The sequence below is a fragment of the Megalobrama amblycephala genome, linkage group LG1 (assembly GCF_018812025.1).
Source record: "Megalobrama amblycephala isolate DHTTF-2021 linkage group LG1, ASM1881202v1, whole genome shotgun sequence".
NCBI classification, from domain to species: Eukaryota; Metazoa; Chordata; class Actinopteri; order Cypriniformes; family Xenocyprididae; genus Megalobrama; species Megalobrama amblycephala.
Genome location: NC_063044.1, coordinates 60,518,157 through 60,545,724, shown reverse-complemented (window position 1 = coordinate 60,545,724; position 27,568 = coordinate 60,518,157). Strand labels below are relative to the sequence as shown.

General features: G+C 36.5%; 2 protein-coding genes across 4 annotated transcripts in view; both read right to left on the bottom strand.

The window, feature by feature from the left end:
- Positions 1-1,880: 1,880 nt before the first annotated feature.
- LOC125278087 (adhesion G protein-coupled receptor E3-like) lies at positions 1,881-20,232 on the bottom strand. Of its 3 annotated transcripts, none has more exons than XM_048206885.1 (15): positions 20,113-20,232; positions 17,776-17,857; positions 16,228-16,263; positions 14,243-15,352; positions 14,140-14,171; positions 13,987-14,064; positions 13,712-13,889; positions 13,355-13,474; positions 11,058-11,233; positions 10,581-10,763; positions 5,428-5,634; positions 5,118-5,350; positions 4,796-4,862; positions 4,087-4,412; positions 1,881-1,955 (listed from the first exon to the last, which is right to left on the bottom strand). In XM_048206885.1, the coding sequence occupies exons 2-14, from the start codon at positions 17,795-17,797 to the stop codon at positions 4,293-4,295; spliced, it is 2,562 nt and encodes an 853-aa protein (XP_048062842.1). In that variant the 5' UTR covers positions 17,798-17,857; positions 20,113-20,232; the 3' UTR covers positions 1,881-1,955; positions 4,087-4,292. The 3 variants fall into 3 exon arrangements, with proteins under 3 accessions (XP_048062842.1, XP_048062863.1, XP_048062853.1); XM_048206906.1 differs by having other exon boundaries at positions 4,087-4,249; XM_048206896.1 differs by having other exon boundaries at positions 10,602-10,763.
- Positions 20,233-24,223: 3,991 nt separating this feature from the next.
- Positions 24,224-27,568, bottom strand: part of LOC125278075 — a 41,717-nt gene continuing 38,372 nt past the window's right edge. The window contains exon 13 of the mRNA XM_048206876.1: positions 24,224-24,854. Within this exon, the coding sequence (XP_048062833.1) occupies positions 24,753-24,854 (102 nt within the window). The 3' untranslated portion in view covers positions 24,224-24,752. The remainder of the gene's footprint in view (positions 24,855-27,568) is intronic.

Genomic DNA, 27,568 nt, shown 5'->3' with positions numbered 1-27,568 from the left:
GGTCATTTAACTATAAAATTATGCAATCTTTGTTTATAGTCATTCATTCTGATTGCAAGGCTTCAATTTTTTTTTTTTTTTTTTTTTTACCAAGTGGTGCCATTTTCTTAGGTTTGGCCTATAAAGCAAATACTTGCTTTATTCCTGTTTTCTGCTTTTGTATATTATAGAGCCAATTGGATAAATTACGCAGCTATAATTGTGCGTTTGTATGGATGCCGTGTGTTATAAAAACTTGGTGTGTCTGTGTGTGTGTGTGTGTGTGTGTGTGTGTGTGTGTAATATTTGAGAGAGAATAACTCTACTGTACTGCAAATCACAAATCCAACCACTGTGGGTACCAGTGGACCTTTGCTGGCATCTAATGGGGGAAATTTGGTACTCAAACATAATCTTACTGAAAGCTAATTTTTTGAGATATCAACTTCAAATTTGGAACACACCTTGTTTAGATTTATGGCTTTGATTTTCTAGCAGTTTTTAAGTTCAACATGTTTTATTAAATATATATTTTATATAAAATAATGTTCATAAATAATTTTCATAAACTTACTTTTTTTGTTTGTTTTGATTTTTTTTTACTTAATAATCTGCCAAGGGTCCTCTTTAAAATGAGATCAAACTTTTATGACAATCATTTTGACACAGACATTTTTTTTTCCTCTAATTTTTTTAATCAAGGGTTAAAGGATTACTCCACTTTTAAGAATTGTCATGTATCAATTTCTTATTTAATCCCAATGTGTGAACAGCTTGCAATGAAACTTAAAAAAACGAAACCTTCCTCGACTTCCTAGGTTGTCTATAAAAGCCAACATGATGTTGGTGAATCACGTTCAGTCACTGTTTTGGCCGAGGCTCGCTCGCGTCACTATGGAGTGTGTGCGGGCAGGAGTAATAAGTTGCAGACTGCATTTAATTTAATAGCCACTGGTGTCACTAAAATCAAGGGTTTCTGAATTCTACGTATAGTCCCTTTAAAATAAAATTTATATATATACTACCGTTCAAATGTTTGAGGGAAATATCAATTTTTTATTTATTTTTATTTTTTTAAAAGTTGTGTGTGTGTCGTAAAAACATTTATAGGGTCTCATTGTGGTGAAATTACTATCATGAATATATCATCCCTCAGTTACTCTGTAACTATGCTTGTCAAAGTAAAGCTGTTTCTAAACATAGATATATTCATACCTGTAAACTATGCCATATTTGAGTCTGTGATATCATTCAGTTAATGTGAATAATGTCTTGTGGATGAATGAACATGTCTATGATTAAAACTTTAATTATATGATAATATTATCATCATCAAAATTACGAACATATAATCTCTGAAGTGGCCAGTAGAGCAGACGAAAATATATGGTGAAACATCTGTTGTAAAAGTGTAAAGTTGTAAAAATTCTACTAGATAATGTTCTTTAAATTTAATAGAGACTCATTAAAGCTGCAGAAAAATACAAGGAAACAAATACATTATTTACTGATTAACATCAATATGCAAAAAAAAAAAAAAAAAACATTTATTGTCTTTGTCACACTTAATATTCTTAAAGGTTAACTAAAGGATTATAGTGAACTAAAGGAAACAAATCACTTTAGGGGTCTCAAGTTAAATAAATCACACACAGGTCTAAGAGAATGAGGCAACAAACCCTCCACCAAGAAACTAATAGTAAAGAAAGTTCAAAGATTTGCATCAAAATTAATGACAGTTATAAAATAAGACCAGTATACATTAGGATAATTTACAATCAGAAGCTGAGACTGGTCTTAATATTTGAAAGCGTTGATTCTGTTGTAGTGGTAATTCACTGTATGATAATGGTGCTTCATTCATTTCCTGAATATGGATGCTGTAGTCCTCAACATTTTTCCTGGACACTTTTGATGTTGTTGGGTTTGAGTCCACAGCAAAGACATCTGAAGAACTTCTGGTATTGCTGTCTGACCTGAACAAGAATGAGATGAGAGTTGCATTTTCAGAAGTAAATGATGCTTTGCTTTTCTTTCTTATACTGTCTCTGGAGAGAGTGAAGCGGTTTCCATGGAGCAGGATCATAAAATGACTGAACTAATTGCTGAGCACAATAAGGCTTGAGAAAGCCGGGCTTAAAAGTTTGAATTTTTTAAAGTTAAAATGTGAATAGTTTTGCTCATTTGAACAGTATGGAAATGGAAGAATTATTTATTTAATTAGTATTTTCTTGTAGAAAATGTTAGCATGAGATGTCCATAAAGATTTTTTTTTTCAAAATTGGGAAAATATATATATTTACAGAGAAAATGCAGTAAAATTCAACAATAATTATACTATTTTTTTTTTCTTTTTTTTTTCTTTTTTTTTTTTTATAAAACTGCTAAATTTTCTTAAAAATATAAATTCAGACCACTGGAAAATCAGGCGTCCTTCCTTAAATAAAGGTAAAAGTCATTAAGTTTAACCTGAGATGTCCACAAATATACATAAATGTAATTGTAATGATTGAGCATTATTGAAGACAGCTGATGACAACAAGCAGAATTTCTGAAGGAAAGAGAAATACAAGAACTACAGCTAACTTCAGCCACAGCTTTAGATGAAATCAACTGAAAATAAAAGACATTAAATCCCTGAAGATCTCAGCAGATGAGGATTAAACAACTCCACAAACAGCATTACCAGCTTCACTTATTACTAACCAGATTGACTTTATTTTTGTCATACCAGATATGGGATACAAGCTATTGAGAATTAACAGAGGTTTAGATGTTGGTGATTTATTGATTTGTATTGATTTGTTCACCATTGTTGAGATCAGTGTTTGTTTTAGTCAACTTTTGAATATTAGTTTTTCTCTGGCTGTTGTAACTGTGTCTCTAAAATACATTTTGTATGGCAAAAAAGTAGCTGAAGTAAAATGTGATCAGATGAATTTGGGCATTTAAATTTAAAATCATTGACCTGATTCACTGATCTCATTTAAGAATCGAATCTCCAATATATGGGAAATGTTTTACATTTTTGATGATGAGATCCATCAGTGTTAGTGAAAAATATGAAGGATTTTAAAAATAGTTCATCCTCAAAACATTTTGAACTACTGCTTCATCGTTTTCAACTACTGCTAGCATGTTTTGTGATTTTCAGAATGGATAGGTTAATCTTTTTTTTTTTGTTTCTTGTCACCATTGTTGAGATTTATACGCTGATTCTTAATGTCTTTCTGTGTCTAAATTGCACAGTAGTTCAAAGCTTTTTTTGTGAATGATGTTTAAAAACCCTTCATTACTGATAACTCAGCTTTGCTTGATCTTCTGCTGTAGTTTCACTGTGATGGTAATGTAGAATTAAGGTGTAGTAGAAATATAACTCACTTTTGATTATACACTGGAAGGGTTCAGTGAATCAAGTGTTACATGGTGATTATGTCATAATCAAAACATAACCAACAACACCTAATCACATTTTCTCTTGGCTTTTTTACCACAACAAATGTGTCTTAAAAACATGGTTACAGCAACCAACGATAAACTAATGTTAAAAAGTCAAAAGCCTAGAGTCCAACTAAAACAAACACTGTTCCCCATAATGGTGACAAATGAAACAATAAATCATCAACATCTAAACTTCTGTTAATTCTCAGTAAGAACTTTTGTAGATGTATGACAGAAATTAAGTCAGTCTGGTTAGTAATAAGTGAAGCACCACCAGCACTGCACATTTTGTATGTCTCCCTCATCTAGCACACCTCTTTCAAATCATGAGCTCATTAGTAGAGACTGCAAGACATGAAATGGATATGCCAGATATAGAGAGACATACAAAATGTGCAGGGCTGGTGGAACTCCAGGACAGGTTACAGAACCACTGCAATAAGAGAACTGTAAAATTATCATTAAACTGCTGTCACCTCTGCTGCCAGTATTTCACTGTTTGCAATTTAAGGATGTTATTGTAGTTTATGGTCAGCTTGCCTTTTTCTGATTGCAGTCTAAACATGTTACTTCAGTTGATGGTCTTTGACAGTTTTTTTTCCATCAATGGTAAACGTTTGGCACCCTGTCATTCTGAATATAGTAGTACATTGAGTGATGTCTGACCTCATTATTAAAGACACAATAGACCAGGAAGATGAAGGTTCCCTGCTGGGAGTTCAAGATCAGGAAGAGGATCTCCAGCTCCTTACTGCCATTAGTGAAGAAACCCAGAACCCAGGAGCAACCAAGAACCACAAACTGAGCCAGTGTTTTAAATGTCATAGTCCTGCAGAGAGGGAAAAAAGAGAGCGTTAATGTGTCTTTATTGACTACATGTTCTGTTCTTTTATAGTAGAGTTGGTTTGTTTCATCTGTGAAACTTCAGCGTTCAGTTTTTTGAGAGTTGAGTTCAGATTGATGAAGATGTTGATGAAGAGAATCATGTTCAACTGCAGAAAAAAAAAAATCACAGTTCATGTGAAAATGTCTGTAACTGTCGCCTTTGGCTTGCTTAGTTTGGGACACTTGATATTTGATATTCAACAGTGTTTTGATCTTTTGACACCATTGTATACGAACTGAACTGAGCTGGATGATGACATCACTGTTTACTCCAGTGCTTACATAGATAAATTAACTAAATTAATAACTATTGTTTCTTACATCGGAATGAATCAATACTGAATTTACTTAAGATCGATACTGACACCATTTCCTTTAAGAATGGCTGTGCAGTCAAAATTTTATTCCAGTTATCACTGTAAAACTGCTTTGACACAATCTGCATTGTTAAAAGTGCTATATAAATAAAGGGGACTTGACTGGAACTTACTGCTAGTATGACACAAACAGGACCCAGAAAACTCCAGATAAAATCTTTATCCCTTTTAATCCAGCAGCTGTTTAGAGGAAAAGACAATATCAAAGCTGAATTGATCAGTCCGAAAAATGATCTCAGTTGCTTACTGTTGAAATACTACTAATGAAGTGTAAAAAATTACAAATGCATTTTAATCTTCTGGTGGTTTTGACACAAACTGAATAAAAACTTTAAGAGAGCATTGTTCCAAAAGACCTGTGAGTTGTCAGTCATAAACTAAAATCTTTAAATCTAATCCAAAGAGTAGAAAAAAAAACAAAAAAAAAAACCTCACTGTTCGCTGCCATAGCCTTCAGGAACAAGCCCGACAGACACGCCCACCACAACCAGAGCAACCATATATCCAATCACACACAGGTATCCAGTGCTAAGCACCTCCCTCTTTTTGGAGCTGATCTGTGATAGGTTCTTCACACAGATGAAGAGCAGCACAGCTTCAATGAACATCCACACAAAACCAGAGAGAAAGAGGAACTGCAGCACACCTGATATCACGGCACACAACACCTGGAGACCAAGAGAGACAGTTATGATGATTCTCAGTGAGGCTGTGCTGAGCTGTAGGGCTCCTTCATCATTCTCACCTGATGAGGGCGTATGAGGCTCAGGAACTGTTGTGTGAGCAGGAACAGAGTGTGAGCCAGCAGAAGACTGATGCAGATGTTGATTCGAGCCACATTATTCACTCCAGGACTCCACTGACAAAGGGAAAAGGTCAACAGGGCCAAACTGATGAACACCAGCCCCACGATCACACACACCAAATTCAACAGATCCAGCAGTGAATCGTTCTGAGAAAACATCAAAACAAGAATGTGTGAGACAAATTCAGTAACTTTTCCAGCTGTCGAAAGTAACACTTCTGGGCACATCAATAGCTCCATTTACTTAGACCCTAATAATCTGTTTGTAGTAGCTGTCACAGACATGCCAGGCTCTACCATCACCCAACCACAGTGCACTCCGTCACCCGAGTTCTAATCATGCACACCTGCATCCCATCAGCACAGTTATTACCAGCAGCACAAAAGACACATGCACTCACACAGTCACTGTTCGGTCTGGTTAGCAACTAGACTTACCTACATGCTCACCTCAAGGACTCCTTCCAGATACTTACCTGTCTCCAGCGTGTTCCCAAGTCTCCTTCGTTCTCGTGTGATCTAATCTGTGTCTTCTCTGCTCCAGTCTGTCACCAGCCTGCGATCTCTGCAAAGGAAAAAGACAACTATCACTCAATTATCCATATCTGCCACCTGTCATATCTGACTTCACTTACACTCCTGCCACGCTGCTGGTTGTTCAATAAACATCATTACCTGCATCACAGTGTCTCTGTCCCCTTCTGTATTGTAACAGAAGATCGGACCATAACCGCTGATCACCAGTTTTAGCACCCCGGATCCCCGGAAGAGCTCGTTTACGTTCTACGCTGAGCACTCTTCACAAATCCACCAGCATCTTCACCAGCAATCACTTCCACAAACACTGCCGCCTCTCCTTCACCACCTGCCGTCGCCAGTCCCATGGCTAAACCGGTGCCCTTCTCTAGTTCGGTGGAGGATTGCAACGGATTCCTCTTGCAATGTTCTCTGGTCCTGGAGATGCAACCGCACGTGTACCCCTATGACCAGGCTAAGGTAGCATTTATAATTTCTCAGTTAAATGGCAAGGCGCTTCGCTGGGCTGAACCTCTTTGGTCCCAGAAAAATCCCATTACACAGTCGCTCTCGAGTTTCATTGCTCAAGAAGTTTTCGGAAGACCTGCCTGGGATTCTTCAATTGGTGAGCAGTTATATCAGTTGAATCAAGGCTCAATGACTGTAAATGAATATGCTCTTCGATTCAGAACCCTCGCTGCCACCAGAGGATGGAACGAGCAGTCCCTCATCACCATGTATCATCAGGGATTGGATCCACGCATGTGATTGCATCTTGTTGCATACAAGGTTTCCATCTGGCTTGAATGCTTTAGCCAACTTTCCATTCACTTCGCCACTCGTATGCAGTCGTGTCTCGAAGAGCACCAGAGCCAGCCATTATTTCCATCATCCCTCCGCCGACCAGAATCTGTCAGCTCTCCAGAACCAGCCAGCGAACCCATGCAAGTTGATAATACTCGTCTAACAGTGACTGAACGGCAGAGATGGCTGACCCAGAACCTGTGTCTATATTTTGGATTATCTGGGCATTACATCTCTGAATGCCCCACTCATCCGCTCGTCCCATGTTCAGTGTTATTATTCCTTCTATATATAAGATGAAACCACTCACCACTATTGTAAACCTTGCTGCTGCCGGTGTATCTCTTCCAGTCAGTGCCCTCCTTGATTCTGGGTCAGCTGGCAACTTAATCTCTGGCGCCCTCTGCCATCAGCTCAAGTTCAAACCACAGCAACGCTGTCGACCTACCAGATCCACTCGGTAACTGGAAGGCCCCTCAGTTGAAAACAAGTGCGTTCCAGTGTTTGCCCGATCCAGATTCAAGTTAGCATTCTCCATGTGGAGCAACAACATCTGCTGGTTCTGGAGGAATCCACCGCTGAAGTGATTCTAGGGCCCCCATGGTTGGAGCAGCACAATCCAGTGATTTCCTGGAAAACTGGGGAAATCCTGAAGTGGGGCGACAGCTGTTTCCTGAATTGTTTCTCTGAGTTTCCGGTACCTACCTCTCCACGTTCCGAAGACCTATCGGTCTGTGCCACGTCCATTGAAAGTCTAGCAGAGAAATGTTCAGTGGATATCCCTCCATGTTACGCCCACTTCAGCGATATCTTCTGTCCCAAGAAAGCCTCCATGCTGCCTCCACACCGGACTGTGTCATTAATCTGCTTCCGGGTGAGCCAGTGCCCCGAGGAAAGATTTACTCACTGTCCATACCGGAGGAGAAGGCCATGGAGGATAACATCCAAGAGGCTCTATCGCAAGGTTACATCCGCCCGTCTACTTCCCCTGCTGCTTCCATCTTCCATTCCATGCCACTCATCCAGAGAGACCTGCATCCTGTGTCAGAGGCCGACCACCACGACGTCGGGGTCCATGGCCCTCAGGAGCAGGCCATGGAGGGTTGGGTAATGTCACAGATAGGCCAGGCTCTACCATCACCCAACCACAGTGCACTCCGTCACCCCAGTTCTAATCACGCACACCTGCATTCCATCAGCACAATCATTACCAGCAGCAAAGACACATGCACTCACGCAGTCACTGTCCGGTCTCGTTAGCATCTAGACTTACCTACATGCTCACCTCAAGGACTCCTTCCAGATACTTACCTGTCTCCAGCATGTTCCCAAGTCTCCTTCATTGTTCCTCATCTCGTCTGAGTTCATCTGTGTCTTCTCTGCTCCAGTCCATCACCAGCCTGCGATCTCTGCAAAGGAAAAAGACAAGTATCACTCAAGTATCCATATCTGCCACCTGTCATATCTGCCTTCACTTACCTGCACTCCTGTCACACTCCTGGTTGTTCAATATACATCATTACCTGCATTCCAGTGTCTCTGTCCCCTTCTGTATTGTAACAGTACCATAGTTGGAATAAAAAAGTCACATGTAACCACGTCAATCAGAATGAATTATACAAATTTAAATTTCATTTAGATTGTAAGTGGTTTAAACCTTTTCTAATTCGTTCAATAGGACAGGACTTAGATTAAGCCAGGATAGTTAAATTAGGACATTTAAGTAGCTTTTATAAACATGTCTTAAAAAATAATTATTTTAAGATATGCAGTGCAAGTTCCTTTCATTTAAGAAAGGTCAAGCATGCATTTTAGTCTAGGACTTAGCTTAAATCTTGTCTGTGAAACCAGGCTGTAAACTAAACTCTTGATCAGTTTTTAAAACTGAAACTGTTCTGCTCATGAGCAAAGATGTAGAAATATTGTCTGTAACAATGTTGTCCCAGCAGTCCTTGCTTCAGACTTATTTGCAGACGTGTTGTTTTGGTAAATTATTTGATAAATGTAAGCAGCACAGCACAAAGCTTTGTGTGCTCATTATCTTCTAATTAGGTCACCATGTAAATGCAGAGTGTTTTTAGCCTTTTGTAAATATGATTAGGGTTAAATTCTGAACTCCTAAATTACCAAAAGAAAACTGGCATCTTGAATATGGCTGCCGCGAATAAACCAATCATGAAAAGTAATCATCAAAATGCGTGTTCATTTAAATGTAATGTATGGACTTTTTACATTTAGCAATTTCCATTTCGATTTTTTTTTTTATTACCCCAACCCCATACCCTACCCTTAGTTATTTATAATACACTTTATGAGCACATGCGTTCCCTGGGATCGAACCTAAGATTGCATAATCACATGATTGCATATTGCAATGCAATACAAATTGAGCTATGCGAAACCTGAAATATGATGCAAAAAGGGACAATGTAAAACCTGTAGACCGTCGTTCATCTTCGGAACACAAATTAATATATTTTTGTTGAAATCCGATGGCTCAGTAAGGCCTGCATTCACAGCAATGGTACTTAGTTTCTCAAGATCCATAAAGGAACTAAAAGCATATTTAAAACAGTTCATGTGAGTTCAGTGGTTCAATATTAATATTATAAAGCGATGAGAATACTTTTTGTGTGCCAAAAAAACCACAAAAATAATGATTTTTCAACAATATAGCGATGGGCCGATATTAAAACACAAATGAACAAAGGTCTTACAGCTGTAGAACGACATGAGGGTCAGTAATAAAGGACATCATTTTCATTTTTGGGTGAACTAACCCTTTAATTTTTCTATTTCATGTATGTGTGTTTGTGTGTATGTTTAGATTAGTCATGTGTTCTTGATTTAGTTAAAATTTTGGTTCACATTCATGGGAGTTTGATTCTGGTCCCTGCTTGTGAATTAATGTCACGTTAATGATGTGAACACAGTTACATGCTAATAAAGAGGCCACGAATCAATGCTGAGATGATAAATACTGAGTGTTCGCTGGACGAACAGATTAATTGATTATATAATAGTTCATTCTATTATTTGATCCAAATATTTATAATTAATTATAACAAGTTATTAAATATACATATTTTCCTTTTGAGCTTATTTGCTGCAACACCAATTTTTTAGATCTTTAGAAATCCACTAGAAATCACTGCTCAAAATGCCAGAGTTCAGGTTAATGGATGCGTTTTGCACTGTTGCCGATTCAAGATTGCGTCATCATTATCCATCATCATTAAATAATTGTATCATCATTAAAATAATGTCACATTTATCGTTACTGTAAAAAATGTGTTATTGTGTGAAATTTTGCATTTTAAATTTTTGTGTGAGGAGGAAAAAGTTCCCTAAAGACAGGAGCACACCAAGCCGACGCCGACAAACTAGTGGCGGTTGGCTCACGCCGGCAGCGTCTATGTCCAAAGTTGCCCTGACACACCAAACCGAAGCTCGACAGCTGATGGCCAAGTAGCATGTCCGTTCTGCACCTGCGTGAGATTAAATGCCTTTCCGAACCAGCAGGTGAACAGCCAGTCGGAATGATCAGATGGCCCGATGGACCGACAAGCTCCAAGACCGATTCAACATGTCGAATTGGCCGGAAAAAAATCAGAAAAATTATATCGAAAAATATATATTAAACAAATAGAAATAATAATAATAAAAAATGTTTTATCATATAAATATAAGAAAAAATTATATTCTAAATTTCTATTACTAGTCTTCTGGTGGATGACTGGTCCACCAAACTTACAAACCATCATAAATCTCACCTGTCTGACATGTTCTCGTACCTCTGGTGGTCTGCTGGTTTGCATGATGAGAGCGAATGTCGACAGATGAACACAGGAACACACAGTGTAGCTGCTGTTGGTCTCTAAAACAGAACAACCATCTACAATCCACTCGCTGATATTCCAGTACACACAGGACAGAGAACCGCTGGGGTCAAACTCCTGCAAAATAAATAAATAAATAAATAAATAAAAAGGTGCAAGGATTTTTGTCAAGTATTACATTTCTCTGAATTAATCTCTCCATTGGTACACAAATAATTATGAATTCAAAAGTAAAACTTCTCCATATCATTAACATTATTGCTGTGTTGGATAAAACAGGGAAGAGCAGAACTAGACATTTAAATTAACTGATCTCAAAGTTTTGGCCTTACAGAACACTTCAGTACATAAATATTCATTTCCATCAAGTTTTTTTCTATTTAGTCTAAAAAGTCTATGAAAGTCACTCACTCTGATGTGTTTGAGGGTGAAGTTGACTGATTTGGTGAGTTCAGTGTTGGTGGTTTTGGGAAGAGTAGCTGAGATCACAGTGGACATCATGGTTTTAACCGTGTCATTTGACGAGTTGAATAATTCTGGCTTCAGTAAAGTTTCCATTGTTGAATAGCACATAATTGCCACAGCAGCTGATTTTGTGTTACAGGGTGAAAAAAATAAATTTGGTTTAGTGGTAGTATACATGTTTCTATGATTGCGTGCAACCAAGCTTAAAGTGCTCATACCAAAAATATCTGACATTGGACATTGTTAAGTCATTTTTTGGGTTGGGAGGGTCACACATAAAAAGTATTTGTAATTGTTTAGGTCCAGTCAGATTTACTGAATAGACATCTGTTAGATTATTGCTCCTGAGGCATGCCTCATCCCAGACCTCTTAATTGGCAATTGAATGAACAATCTCAGCGCTGAGGGAGAGTATAAAGCCTGATTTTTATTTAGATGTAGTATAGATTTAACCAATTAGAGAGAGAATATATCACATAGCTCATGGTATAGGAATGTGATACATATAGAAAAACAAGTCTAAATATGGTCATCTCCCGGTCAGGTACCCATGCCTTCCTGGAGATCCAAGAACACCCTCTACCATACTTGCAATACAAAAGGCAGGGACCATTCCCTGTCTCCCCATTCGGCCAGGAGCCTCATAGCTTACATGGAAGTTGTTCCAGTACATAAAGAAAACCAGATGTTATAGTATAGACTACAGCTTCAACAGAGGACAAACAACCCTCTGTCTACCTATCTTCAATGCTGAGACCAATACTTTAAACATAAAATCTTTCACCATCAACCTGTCAAGCTGCATGATGATGCCACCCCAGATTGGATGCTGGCCCCTGCCTGGCTACCCCTATGAAAAAATCCTGGCTTCGCCACTGATGTAAACCTCACTCCCTTGACCTCAAGAGGCACTCTAGTTACATTGGTGCCGTGACCCGGATGGGAGTGAGGTTTAGGAGGGTGAGTGAAATGGAAGTAGGAGCTGTGCATGTAAACCTGACTCCTTTGACCTCAAGAGGCATGCTAGAGACTACAGCCTTTAGCCCCCTGTTAGAATGCCCGACTCCCATGCCGGCAGACCAGGGTTTGAGTCCAGCTTAGAGCGGGCGGTTCGAACAGAAGGGTTTACACTGAAAACATTACTAAAACATTTTTTTTCTCATTAAAACCAAAGATATTCATCAGTGATTGTATATCAAGTGCAGGGACATGAATTTTGTTTTTGTGATTTCACCGGAACAAATAGACAGCAGTGGCGCATTGGATTCATATCTGTGTGAAGACTGCACAAGCGCCAAGAGAGCGCTGTTGCCTTCCGCCACTGACAACAGTGGCAAGGAATGCTCAGCATGATTTAAAAACAACACATACCATGACCTCTTGTCTAACAAACGAATGAAATTAATACTCTGCTAGTCAACTAGATGTTTCATTTGTATTAGGTACATCCATGCCAAAAGATGATTTAAAAAAAAGTGTTGGGGACCTGTCCCACCCACAATTTCTGCATGTGGTGAATAGTTACATCAGTTAAACGGTACAAATTCTTAAATGCCAATATAAAAGATTGTGTGGTCCCACTTTATATTAAGTGGCCTTAACTACTATATACTTACATCAAAAAATAAGTACAATGTACTTATTGGGTTCATATTGCAAAATACTTTTGCTGATATTGAGGTGGATACGGGTAAGGTTAGGGAAAGCTTTGGTGGTATGGGTAGGTTTAAGGGTAGGGGTAAGGGTTAAGGGATGGGTCAACAGTGTAATTATGAATGTAATTACAGAAATTAATTACAGATGTAATTACATGCAGGTGTTTTTAAAGTATAAGTACAATGTAAAAACATGTATGTACACAATAAGTGCATTGTATCAAATGATTAATTAAAATGTAAGTACATAGTAGTTAAGGCCACTTAATATAAAGTGGGTCAGATTGTGTTGATACACATTTATATTGCATTATCAGCATGTATTACTGTATGATTGCAGTGTAAAGGTGTGGTGGTATGGGTAGGTTTAAGGGTGCTTTAAGGTGTAACTGAAGGTCAACAGTGTAATTATAGATGTAATTACAGAGATTGATTACAGCTGTAAATACATGCAGGTATTTTAAAAAATATGAGTAGAATGTAAAAAAGAATATTTACACAATAAGCACATTGAATCAAATTATTAATTTAAATGTTAGTACATAATACAGACCGTGTCAATTTTTTTAAATAAATATGTTTACATACCTGTTCCGTTGTTACTCTTTGCAATCCCAACAAGATCAATGTCCATAGAAGCATTTTTGGTGTCCAGCTGAGAGATTTGATCTGAAGTAAATTTTGGTCCAATCATGAAGACTTGTACCTCTAAAGAAAATAATGTTAATGAATCTGAACTGAAGAAGAAATGAACGAGGAACTATCTGCACAAAGACAGATTCTGCACCTTAATAATAATTTAAAAAAAGGAATAAATATACAAATACATAAAATTCTATATTGCAGCTATAATTATTGACTCCTTGAATTCACAAACCCTTCAGAGCACATTCAATAACTACATCACTGTGAAGTAGTTTTAGATACAATTGCGTCTTCACTTACCTATGGAGTCGAGAGTAAAACTGACATTGTCACTTGTGTCTGTTGGCTTCACCAGTGAAGATATGAGCTTCTCACTGGCTTTTATTACACTGTTTCCTAATGTCACTTGTTCCTTTGTGTCAGCTGACCCCGAAATCTTTGAAGTGTTAAGAGCCACATCCAAAACTGTAGTCACAACCTAATGGGTTATGATACACACAAACACTTGTGAATGAATGTTGCTATCTACATGACAGATATTTTATTATTTTATGATTTCTCTCTTAAAAACTTACAATCAAAGGAAGCACTTGATCTGTAATTCTCTCTATATTGTCGAGAAGATTTTGAAGACATCCTCCAGAGATCTGACTCTGAAATCACAGTTAAGCTTTATAAATTAAACTGAAAGACTCTGTGCTCTGTGTAAATTTAAATATTCAGCTTACTCTGCATTGATCCGGCAGTATGTTATCCAGACCTGCAATGAGGGAATTCATCATTACAACATGAAAATAGCAAAATAGCATTTCAGTCTAGAAACATGCTCACCTGTAGTGGTTGAACTGAGTGTGGTTGGGGTGGAGTTGTTATACTCGCAGAAGCAGGAGGAGGCGGTAAGGCCGTAGCATGTACAGGTGTCCTTATTACCAATGCAGTAACAGTTATTATTCATAAGGTGATTTTTAAAGACAAAGAAGTCACGTTTATTTGTGTTGATGATACCATTCCAGCATTGGAACAAGTCTTGGTTTTGATATCTCTGGTAGGAGAAATCATGCATTCTGGTGTTGCAGTACATGCGGTACTGAGCACCAGTGCAGATGTATGTGTCGTTATAAAGGACACATTCAGGGACTGTGGCTGGACTATGTGCTGTAGGGATAGTGATGTTTTTGCTGTAACTCTCACAGAAGCAGGAGGACAAAGAGCTATTAGAGCATGTACAGGTGTCATTATTACCAATGCAGTTACAGTTATAACTCCAGCACTGGTAATCATATTGGTTTTGGTATATATATCTGTGGTAGTTAAAATCATGCATTCTTGTGTTGCAGTACATGCGGTATTGAGCACCAGTGCAGATGTACGTGTCGTTATAAAGGACACAGTCATAGACTGGACTAACTGCTGTAGGGATAGTGATGTTTTTGCTGTAACTCTCACAGAAGCAGGAGGACAAAGTGCTACTAGAGCATGTACAGGTGTCATTATTACCAATGCAGTCACAGTTATTACTCCAGCATTCGTATTTGTATTGGTTTTGATATCTATATCTTTGGTAATTGAAATGATGCATTGTTGTGTTGCAGTACATGCGGTACTGAACACCAGTGCAGATGTATGTGTCGTTATAAAGCACACAATCATAGACTGGCCTAACTGCTGTAGGGATGGTGTTGTTATTACTAAAATTCTCACAGAAGCAGGATGAAGTATTATAGTAGCATGCACAGGTGTCATTATTACCCACACAGATACAGTCATTACTCAAGCACTGATATTGGTTTTGGTTTTGGTATCTCCAGTAGTAGAAGCGATGCATTGTTGTGTTGCAGTACATGCGGTATTGAGCACCAGTGCAGATGTATGTGTCGTTATCAAGCTTACAGCCCAAAACTGGACTAACTGCTGCTCCTGATTCAGTGGTGGATATTAAACCTGAGGATGATAAAGATGTAAAGTTAAAATACTCAATACCAGGTGAATTTATATCCAGCATATTTAGCACAATTAATTAAATTTGAGACATTTTCTTTTCTTTTGACTGTTAGCAAAACTGCAGGCTCTGTGAACTACACTGTTCATTTTTTTTTTCCTGATACATTGTATTCATCCTTTAAAATGTATGACATATTTTCTAAATTTGTAGTGTTTTTGCTTTTTAAAAAAAGTTTATTTATTCTTTGGCAATTTATGATAGTCACAGTCCAATTCTAAAGCCAAATTCATTCATGAAAAATTCACAAATCCCATTGTAGTTTCTCCCACCAGCCTATAACATGCATCCAGATGTGATATTAACTGGTCTGTTAAGGGCAAACTCACACTACAGAACTATGAGACTATTTGAATCGCCATGGTGCTCACACTACACAAGTTTTCTTGTCGACTGACATCTTCTTGTCTTAGCAGCGATAATGCTACACATCACAACGCCGATAAGGTACACAAACTGCAAGATCTTTGGCCAAGCGGAAACCCTACCAACAGTGAAAAAATGTTCTCACACAAAATCATGTAAGACATTAGAGAGCCGTTGCCCAAGTCATCTGTGCAGAAAATAAGATGGGACAAAAAGGAAACAACCTTTGAAATCTCTCTGCGACAGCAAAAAAAAACCTTAGAAATCTCTCTGCGACAGCAAAATCTAGTCAAAAGTCATGTAGTGTGAGGCTGCCTTAAGCTGTGTACTTACATAGACAACAGTGTGTAGAGTTTTGACAAGGACTAAATACTGAGAAATTAATGTAATCGGTTGTATAAAAAAGTAATACATTTCGCAGGTTCAACAGAAAATTGTTTTAAGCACTTACATTTACAGAGGATAATCAACAGTGACCATACGACACCTGGCATGAAAACAAAGACAAATATTACAATGTTTAATGTTTTTTTTTTTTTAAGACTTTTTAAGACACAAATCTGTTTTTTTTTCTTTCGAATCAGATAATTTAGGACTGACTGTTAGACACTTAAGTTTCAAATGATCAAGGTCTGTTCAGACAGTTTTGTAAATATCTGGTGTTATAATATTGACTCAAACACAATGCCATGAGAGTTATCTTATCAAACAGATTGTGTATTTTTTGCTGTTTATGAAATTAATTCAAGTCAAACTTTTGCTGCCTCTCTGAACAAAGTGAAACATACTAAAATCAAACACTTTCTTTCTTCAAAACCTAAACAAAGATTGAACATTTACATCATGTACTTATACACTGCAAAAAAAAAAAAAAAAAGTAGTTTATTTAACTTTTTGAGTTATCTTTTTACATTGAATCAGTCAAGTTGTATTTACTTCAGATTTTCAACTTGATAAATTTAGTTTTTTGAACTAATAAAGTTTAGTTGGAATAACTTTATGAAAGCAAAGTGAACTTCTTTTTAAAGTGTTCAAACCACAGCTCATGTTCATTTAGTAAAATTTGGCTTGTTTTATTAATTAAACCAAATAAATAATTATTTTATTTAAATTGTTCTTCAATGTCAATTGTAAATTAGAAAAAAGAAAATTCACCTTACTTTCATAAAGTTAATCCAACTAAACTTGAGAAGTTCAAACAACATTAAATTTGTCAAGTTGAACATACTTAATATTTTATGTAAATACAACTGAACTGTATAATGAAATTACTCCAAATGATTCCAATTTAAAAAAAAAATAGATATGCGCTATGTTTATATAAGTCTCATATTTAAGGTCTAAATAACTACATTCTCACCTAAAAAAAACCCTCTAAAAACTACATTTCATTAAACATCAGTAGTATCTGTAAAAATATGGTGGACTTTCTTTCCTGCCATGACACTCGCTGAAAGCAGAGTGATTCAAATGGTGAAACGAAACGATTCCCATTTGTGATACAGGTAGAATATCGCATGGCTGGAAGAACCTCTAAGCCAAAATATTTATTATATAGTTAAGTTACATTTCTTAAATTTTACAGGGTGTACACTTACAGTCCAAATTAAATGACAAAACATGTAATTGTTAGTGTTCTCCACTCTTTTCTCAGAATTCCAGCAGGACCAAACATTTCAGCAAAATCGTGTTACAAATAAAATATCAAATATACAGAATATGTATGAAAACGCGGGCCATGTAAACATTAAATTGATTAAGGGATGATCAGGATCCTGACCAAGGTGAATTTTATTTATTTATTTTTTTCATTTTTACTACTGTAAGAGACACAAGGTGGCGCCATTTAACAATTTTATTCTGTGAAAAGAGAAACATCTTTGTTTTTGTTTATAGTTTATGAATTCTTTTAGCCAACGCTTAATCAAATGTCATTTAATTTGCAGTCTGAAATATGCAATATGATTTTATTTGAAAACAGGAAAAGAAATATACTTACTTTTAAAAACAATGAACACCATTATGGAATCTGATAGTCCACTGTGTTTATTATTCAAGAAGCCAGATCAGGCATTGATTTTCTGAAAGACATTTAGAGACAAAACAAAAATGAGTTGTGGTGGGGGAGTATGTAACAAGGTACGAGGGTGTAACACTGTCAATTTAACCTATTAAAGTGCCCCTATTATTCCTTTAAGGTTTCTAATATTATTTTGGGAGTCTCCTACAACAGGTTTATATGCATACAAGGTCAAAAAACACTTTCGTTTTCTCATAATATACATCACTTCAGTTCTCTATGTTTTGTAAATGATTCGTTAGAAGCATTTTTAAAGAGTCAGTCTCTTTAAAACCCTCCTTCCTGTGAGCCTACACTGCTCTGATTGGTCAGATGGCCCAATCCTTTGTGATTGGTTTACTGCGCGCACTGCACGCCCATTGCCATAACTGAATGACAGCTATCAATTCGCAAGACATTGTATACAATATATGGACAGAAAAGATTGCATCGATTTTACCATATCAATTCGAGCGCGAGTCCAACGATGAAACATCTGAAGTAGTCGATCAACTAGAAACTGATTTGCAATCACGACTGGAGTACGACGTTTCTCTATGGTAAGTGCCACCTTAGTTTGCATTATTTATAAGACTTGATAGCAGCTTCATTGTTATACTTTATGTAGGTGCACATGTGGGAACTGTATCAGAATGCCAAGCGAAGTTGAAAACCTCTAACATAAGATAAACATTTAGGCCAGATGTGTACAGACTTTTTCGTCATAGCTATTAACAAAGAAAAATGGCTATATCATTGTTTGTCATTACAATGGGTGTTTACTGTTTATAGAGAGAAAACTTCAACTAGTTAGTGCGGACTAGCGTCTTAACATCCTATTACAATACAGATAGAGCTCCACTATATTGTAATAATAAAAGAGAGGAAAAGAGAAATAACTGTTTGTTTTACAGTTATGTAAGGGAACCGAGCCCACAGTTATGTTGTAACCTCCCATGTTAGCCGAGCACAAACGTGAATAGCTGATAATGAATTCCGGCAGTGTAGACACTGACCTGTGGAGGGCAGTAATACACTTAGCAAAGTTTGAACTTAATTGTCATATACAATATTCTAGTGCAAGTATATAACAATTAGTTCAAATTTTGACCTGTGGAGGGCAGTAATACACTTAGCAGTGTCTACACTGCCGGAATTCTAATAGAGAAGAAGAAGAAGAGAGCTAGTTCAAGATGAGCATTTATGGTTAAAACTTAAAAAATTATTATTTTATTTTTTTAGAAAATGAGTGATGGTTTCTCTAGATAAGACCCTTATTCCTCGTCTGGGATTGTGTAGAACGTTTTGAAGCTGCACTGAAACTGTAATTTTGACCTTCAACCGTTTGGGCTCCATTCAAGTCCACTATATGGAGAAAAATCCTGGAATGTTTTCATCAAAAACCTTAATTTCTTTTCAACTGAAGAAAGAAAGACATGAACATCTTGGATGACACGGGGGTGAGGAAATTATCAGGAAATTTTAATTTGAAAGTGAACTAATCCTTTAAGAAGGGCGTGATGTGCTGAAACTTTCAGCTGCCTGTCAGCACAATTTTGGACCATTTGGAGAAGCATTAGAGACAGTAGCATATATAGCATCTGTTATGCATGGTATGTGCATATGGGCTTTGGGCCCCAATCCACGTAGGTGTTTTATGCAAGGAATAATGTTAGAAGAAAGATGATGATCGAGACCAAGGGTGCCATCATCATGTGAACTGTTTAAACAAAATAAAATGACTTCAGTTTTGTTTTCATTTAGCACTAAAAAATTGTGTTTTAACCATATTTGTAGTTGATTTAGAAAAGCTAAAGCAACGGTTTTGAAGAATCTTTTTTTTCATGTTGCAAATGAAGATATAACTGAGTGTTGCCAGCATAAAGATGAAATAAACACTCCATGTTTCTTAAAAATACAATCCATGGGCAACAAATAATGAAAATAAAACTGGAGCAAGAATTGATCCCTGGGGTAAACCACAAGAAAAAGGACATGGAAGGAGATATTGACTGACAGAGACATTGAACCTTATATTTGTTAAAAAAAAAAAAAAAGAGAGAGAACAAAACAGTGACACACAGTCCAACACAACCCTCCAATATTGTGGTCGACCATGTCAGAAGCAGAGCTTAAATCTAAAAACACCAAAGCAGGAAATGCTTTTTCCATAAATACTGTGAAACATATCAAATACAGCTATTAAGGACAAAACTGCAAGAATAGATAGATTGATTGACTAAAGCATCTCATTTAAGCATGTAAAGAGAGACTCACCTGATGCGAGTTCACATGGAGTGATCTTCACTCAACTAGACTGACTGCATGTAAATATTTGTGTCAGAAGTTTAAATGACAGTTAGATGTTCATCTGATGAGGAAACAAACATATGTTATGTTTTCCCTTCCTGCTAAAATTCAAATTTACATTCAAATGTATTCACCAACACAGAAAACACATCAAGATGCATTAACAAAAATGTTACAAAGGTCTCTTTTCTTAAAGCAGATTTTTAAAAGATTTCTCCTCATTATCATCTTAGACCTTTATTCTTTATTCTTAAACCTTTATATCATCTTAGACCTTCGTATTTGCCATTATGCATATTTTCAATGTTGTGCTCAAAAGTGGGTTTGCAAAAACAACAGCAGCTTCACATTCACCAAGTGACCAAACTGCTCTTCATTACAAACTTCAACATAGTAAAATCATTGTAAAATCTTGTTTGCAACAAATATTCTGTCTTAGTTTATACAAATATTATCTTATTAAGGATAATAATTCAGAGAGCTCAAAGAAGAGCATAAACCATTCAACCAACTGAAACAGGGCTGAAACTTTATTACATATACTTATATGAAACAAATTGATCTCTCAAATCTTGAACAGTTTAAATCAGGTTTCCTAAACACACTACAACATGAAGCTCTTTTGAAGCTGATTTGATTTTTTAATTTTAACATGAATAACCACTTGCCAATTTTTACTGTCATACAGGTTTGGAATGACAAAAGGGTGAGAAAATGATGACAGAATTGTAATTTTTGGGAAAATAGTCCCTTTAATGTGCTATCTGACAACAGGTTTTGAAAGAAAGAACTGTGGTGTCATAAGAAATCACACAGTAAAGCAGAATACACTGGAACAGACTTCAGTGATTAATACTAGCAGAAAACGGAGAAACACAACTAAAACCAATTTGTAAATAAAGACAGAGACTGAGGCCTGGGACACACTAGACGATTTTCAAATCTTAATTTTAAAACGGTGGGAGACCACAGACATAATGATAGTTTTAATCGATTTTTAGCATTAGAATTTAAATGAACACAGGAACGTTTTCACAGTGAGACGAGATCTCACTGAGACTCACGAGATCAAACGTGACTTGAGAAGAAAAACAAATGCAATCGACAATCAACGCTGTCAGCAGGCTCTCCTGGAGCCTGTTCTGTTTATTTGATATTTACGATTTGAGATTGGGGGTGCTCCGTCTCGATCGGGAGTAGTTAAATAATCATAATAACACCACACAATAGAGGATGTTTGCGACAAGCCTCGTATCGGGCCGTCAAATGACAAGTATACAACTTTGATTAGAAAAATACAATAATCTGTGTTTCATCTCACTAATTTACATGTTGTATCACAGTTGCAAATCCAACCCGGAGTAAAAGAAACCCGTAAGGTTAAACTTCAAGAATAATCAAATGTTTTTCACTTCTGTCCATCACATTACAGTTTTGGAGGTTTGCTCTAAAGAGGTTTTGGTTCAGTAGCACCACAGCGGCAGTGAGGTAACGAGAGAGCATTTAAGTCAAGTGCAGAGAGGTTGTCAGATCATGTCAGGCATTTCAAAAGTACTTTTAAACTAGAAAGAACAAAGTTTAAGATGTCAGGGATGATAAAGAGACGTTGTGCTGTTTGTGGAAGTCTCTGTACATCCAGCAATAGCTGAACACATTGTAATGTAGCATATGCACATGTATCAGGATAATCAATAAACTTTGGAGTTTTCAGAACGCTTTTAACCTGATGAACTGTGTTCGTTAATCACTAAATCGGCTCCGAACGGTCTGCTAAAGATGAGCCCACTTGACACCTTTGTTGCCCTCCGAGGTAACACAGGAGGCCCAATTTCCTTGCTCTTAGGACATCAAAGGGGCCCCTCATGTGGACTACGGGCCAGATCCACATTCCAACGCCCCACACACACAGGCACACACAAAAACACACACACAGACACATACAGAAACACACAAACATACATTTTTGACTGTATACAATTATGCCAACACATATACCCATCCTGTATTTTGAAGCGTATGCATGTTTCCTAGTGTTTAAATTAGTGTATTTGTGCTAGTGTGCATTTTAATGATAGAATTCTGTCTGTAAACCATAACTTCCTTTCTATGCCTTTCTGATCTGTCGAGTTTGATCTCTCCGTAAAGCTCCGGACTCGAGCTATTCATTGAGATATGTCACACAGCGGACAAATGCATTTTTCTATGTGTTTAATGATCCTGTGAAGAACGGACTCCATCTCGAAATCCGATCTGATAGTCATTAAGTATGCAAATTCAGCTAGGAGACCATTTCACTGAAGAGTCAGTGGATGAGGATTTTCTAGGGTTTAAATATAGATGAAATTGTGTATTGAATGGATTCTTTGTATTGAAAGGTCAAACTATTTGGGATTACAAACTAATAGTACAGTAGAATCCAAATGTTGAATGCAAGAACTATAGTGATTTTGACTAGATAATGAGCCGTTAAAGCTACATTTAATGCAAGTGTTTTTTGTTTGTTTGTTTGTTTGTTTGTTACAGAAGAAACAGTCAGCTTTCTGAGCTCCACAAACAAAAATATCATTTATAACTTTACACTAAATAAGTGATTCCATGTAAATTAATTTGTTATTTCCCTTTACTGTACACAAATAGATTTCAATTTTGTTTTTAATTTTGCAACATTTATGTCACGGATTGTGTTGTAAGATACAAAGACATGATGAAGAAAGTGGGATATAACATGCTTATTTAATCCACAAGATAAGATCCAACACCAATAGGCAGTTTCAACACAACATTAACACTGACAAAATCCAACAAAGACACACAAACTGAACTGAACTTAAATAGACGGGATAATGACAGTAGCACACCTGAACACAATGACAAAATCAAATCAGTGACTATGATGACAAACAAGGCAAGGAGAAACAGTGAACGGAAACAAACAGTCTTTGTTGGTGTGATTGTGTTACAATTTACTTGTAAAATGTTTGTTTGATTATTTTGAGGAATCTGCAAAAATATGCTTTTCACCCTCCACTGAGAAAATCCTGTGCGTTTAAAAAAGACTAAATAAAAGTTTATGAGCTTCACATCAAATAACATTTTACTACTTGTATAACATGTTTTCTATCGTTTACAGAAATTAGCGGTGACCATGACAATTAACATCCAAAAATATTGATTCTGTCATAGAAAATCACTTCAGCAGTTTTATTTCCTGATCATGTTTCTTTAGTCCTCAGTGTTGTTTAAATCCACAGCAAAGACATCTGAAGAACTTCCTGTACTGCTGTCTGATCTGGACAAGAATGAGACGAGAGGAGCTGAGTGACTTCATGACATCAATTTAACCTCTGAAACTCATCAACCATAGTGAAATTTGTTTATAATAAACAGATATGACTAGATTTGCATTTTCAAAGTATATACTGATGCTTTCCTTTCCCTTTCTGTCTCTGAAGACACTGAAATGGTTTACTCATAGAGAAGAATTGAAACATGTCTGACCTGTTTATTGAGGACACAATAGATCAGGAAAATGAAGGTTCCCTGCTGGGAGTTCAAGATCAGGAAGAGGATCTCCAGCTCCTTACTGTCATTAGTGAAGAAACCCAGAATCCAGGAGCAACCAAGAACCACAAACTGAGCCAGTGTTTTAAATGTCATAATCCTGCAGAGGAGAGGAATAAATGAGAGAGAGTGTAAATGTGTCTTTATTGACTATTTTTCTAACAGAGCAATTAAATCATGTTTGTTACTTGGTTTGTTTCATCTGTAAAACTTCTGCATTGAGATTTGTGAGAGTTGAATCCACACAAGAATCCACTGCTAAGCACCTCCCTCTTTTTGGAGCTGATCTGTGATAGGTTCTTCACACAGATGAAGAGCAGCACAGCTTCAATGAACATCCACACAAAGCCGGAGAGAAACAGGAACTGCAGCACACCTGATATCGCGGCACACAACACCTGGAGACCAAGAGAGACGGTCATGATGATTCTCAGTGAGGCTGTGCTGAGCTGTAGGGCTCCTTCATCATTCTCACCTGATGACGGCGTATGAGGCTCAGGAACTGTTGTGTGAGCAGGAACAGAAGGTGAGCCAGCAGAAGACTGATGCAGATGTGGTGTGGCTAACAAAGACATCTCTAGCATTAATTTTGATCTTGGCTTGTCTTGAAAAGCGAATTTGACGTTTGTCATAGGAGAAGTCACACTGCAGGACTGTGCGCCAAATCTTCGGACAGGGTCATTAACCGGCTGTCGGTAAACATGTCAAACTAGATATCAAAGACTACAGACTTTTTGCTTAGGATTATAGGAATCATTTAGGATTCTCAAAAGTTGTCTCAGACGACCTGACTTTAAAGATGATTTGCTAGAACTCTGCACTGGCCAAAAATTTGAGCGGTGAGTGAATTCTAACTTAAAACACATATGATTGGCCATTGCATTCAAGACATCAACAAACATGTTTTTCTCTAATATATGCTATTATTATTATGAAGAAAACAGATCCTAGATCAGCAGTTAGGGGCAGCTTTTCAGTCTAAAAGCAATCAGAAGCAGCAGCAGGCAGTGGTTTGAGACTCTAGCTGTGGAGCCTCTTAAAGTTTGTTACTTTTTGTTACTTTGTTTCATCTGTGAAAGTTCAGCGTTCAGATTTTTGAGAGTTGAGTTCAGACTGATGGTGATGCAGATGAAGAGAATCATGTTTAACTGAAAAGTAGAAAATGAAGAACTAATCACCTTGTTTTCCCTTTAATATGAATTAAAATCAAGAGAAATAAGAAATGTGCTTACCACTAGTATGACACAAACAGGACCCAGAAAACTCCAGATAAAATCTTTATCCATTTTAATCCAGCAGCTGTTTAGAGGAAAACACAATATAATTACTGCATATATTTTTCAGAAATACTATTTCAGGTTTTGAGTTTTTAAATATTTTTAAAGTATGTATGTGCTGATACAGTGTATGTAAAGAATGCATTTATATCAAATGGCGGAAATGTCAAGAAATGTTATCTACTGGCCAACAAATGAACACTGTCTGATTATGATTCAGGTGGCATCATAAATCAGGAGTCAGATTGGGATCAAAGCTAATGGAGCATTCAAAATACTTCATCCAGTTCCATTTGGTTAAGATCTGATTCATCACGTCAGTATGGATGTCACATACCTCCAAGCTGTTATAAATGTCACAAAAGCCCCGAGCTGTTTTATTTCCTGCTAATCAAATTACTTTCAAACAACAACTCACTGTTCGCTGCCGTAGCCTTCAGGAACCATCACAACAGACGTGGCCACCACAACCAGAGCAACTGTATATCCATTATGTTGTTGTTTTTTTTCATACTTTTGGTGCATGTTATATTCATTTTGAGAAATATGCTTAATCCACTTTAAATAATCTTAAAGCATTGGAAAGTTGTGTTTGAGAGAGCGGTTCACATGTAAATGGAGCTTTTTGTGAGGGAATTTTTTTATTTTTTATTTTTTTGAACTTTGGAATCCATGATATTTTTGTGCATGCCTGTTTTTCTCTTGTGTAGTTGATTATTATTCTTATTTTTATTTTTTGTTGTTGTTTTTTTATACTTTTTTTTTTGTCATTCCTACATAAGAATCTAACATAATGAATCTAACAGTTTGAATTCAGCAATGTGATGATTTATTTGTGTCACTCATGTTTATTGTTGTTGATATTAAAAGGTAAATGTATCTGGGCCTGGAATTAAAATTGTTGTGATGTAATTATTTTTCTTTCTTTCTTTCTTTCTTTCTTTCTTTCTTTCTTTCTTTCTTTCTTTCTTTCTTTCTTTCTTTCTTTCTTTCTTTCTTTCTTTCTTTCTTTCTTTCTTTCTTTCTTTCTTTCTTTCTTTCTTTCTTTCTTTCTTTCTTTCTTCCTTCCTTCCTTCCTTCCTTCCTTCCTTCCTTCCTTCCTTCCTTCCTTCCTTTTTTTTAATATGATGTACTTAACTGAGATGTGATATCATGATCTGAGAGATTATTAGATCAGAGCTAATATTGGAGCATTCAAAATACTTCATCCAGTTCCATTTGATTGAAGATCGGATTCATCACGTCAGTATGGATGTCACATACCTCCGAGCTGTTATTTACCTCAGTAGATTCCCAAAACTTGTTATTATTTTTTTTGTTGTTGTTATTTGTATTAGTTTACTTATGGCCAAACGAAATGTTTATGTTTGTATATGATACAGTTTGTATAAATTACTGCAAATTTCTAATTAATCCCCTTTAATTCCTGTAAATTCTCATTAAGTGTCCACCTTGGAATATTACCAAAATTCCCCAACTTAACTTCACATGGAAACTTTCCAGAAAATTTACCGGAAATTTTCATCCCCTTTGCAACCGTAATCCTAAGCAAAACTAAAGACAGCGACGAGGAGAGCAGTTCGTTCTAGCCGTGTTACTGTTAGTTCCTGCAGAGATATTTAACACAGGCTGAAAACTGTCAAATGATAACAAAGTGATTTAGTTTTCACGTGAATACTGATGTCTGTTCTGTCTATCTATCAATTTGATTTTGACTTCATGTCTGTCTGTAACCCTTGCAATATAAATAATATAAACCGAATTACTCCAATTAACACATACATCACATGTGAGTACATGATACAGTTTGAAAAGCTGATTCTTCATTATCATGAAAAATATCAGAGATTAGATGATCTGCAGGATTTCCTCTGCTCAACAACAGACTATAAATTACTTGAAACATGAATCACTAACAGTTAATAAAGACCAAACAACTGCAGGATTAATAGTGACACTAAAGCACTTTATTCTCATCTGATATATGAAGTATTTCAAGAGTGTCTTACCTGATATGAGTTTATCTTTAAATGATCTTCGGCTGAAGACATGTAAACATTTGAGAGTCAGAGGTGTCAATGACAATTATCACCTGAGAAAACACAATCTGTTTTCTCCTCCTGCTCAAATTCAAATTCATATTCAAATTCATACACAAAAACAGAACACATGCCAAGATGATTTTATATGTATGAAACCAACATGAATACAAAGGTCACGTCTAACTTGGCACATTTGCTTTGTTTGAACTAGGCTTTTAAAAGTTTCTCCAAAAGATGCTCTTCATTAAAAGAAGTCAAATGTCACATATTTGTGCCCAGTGTGAATAGTTTCATAGGATCCTATTGTTACTATATTGTAAAATCTTGTTTGCAGCAAATTCTTGATCAGGTTTCAAAAGGCCCAGAGTCTAAGTTCATCTATGATCCTAGTTGCGATCTTGTATATTATTTGAACTGTTCATGATTTGAGTGTGAATTTACATTATTCAAAGTGAACAGTTGTATGTATTACTTTCACACTACATTTATGTCCATTTTGGAGAGTGAAACCTTTGAACCCTGTTGATTTTCACTATAGTTTGG

Coding starts and splice junctions, on each gene's coding strand:
- LOC125278087 (XM_048206885.1), bottom strand. CDS start 17,797: ATGGTGTTCATTGTTTTTAAAA. Junction 15,353..16,227: donor GTTGATTATCCTCTGTAAAT/GTAAGTGCTTAA, acceptor TATCATCCTCAG/GTTTAATATCCACCACTGAA. Junction 5,351..5,427: donor GCCTCATACGCCCTCATCAG/GTGAGAATGATG, acceptor CTTGGTCTCCAG/GTGTTGTGTGCCGTGATATC.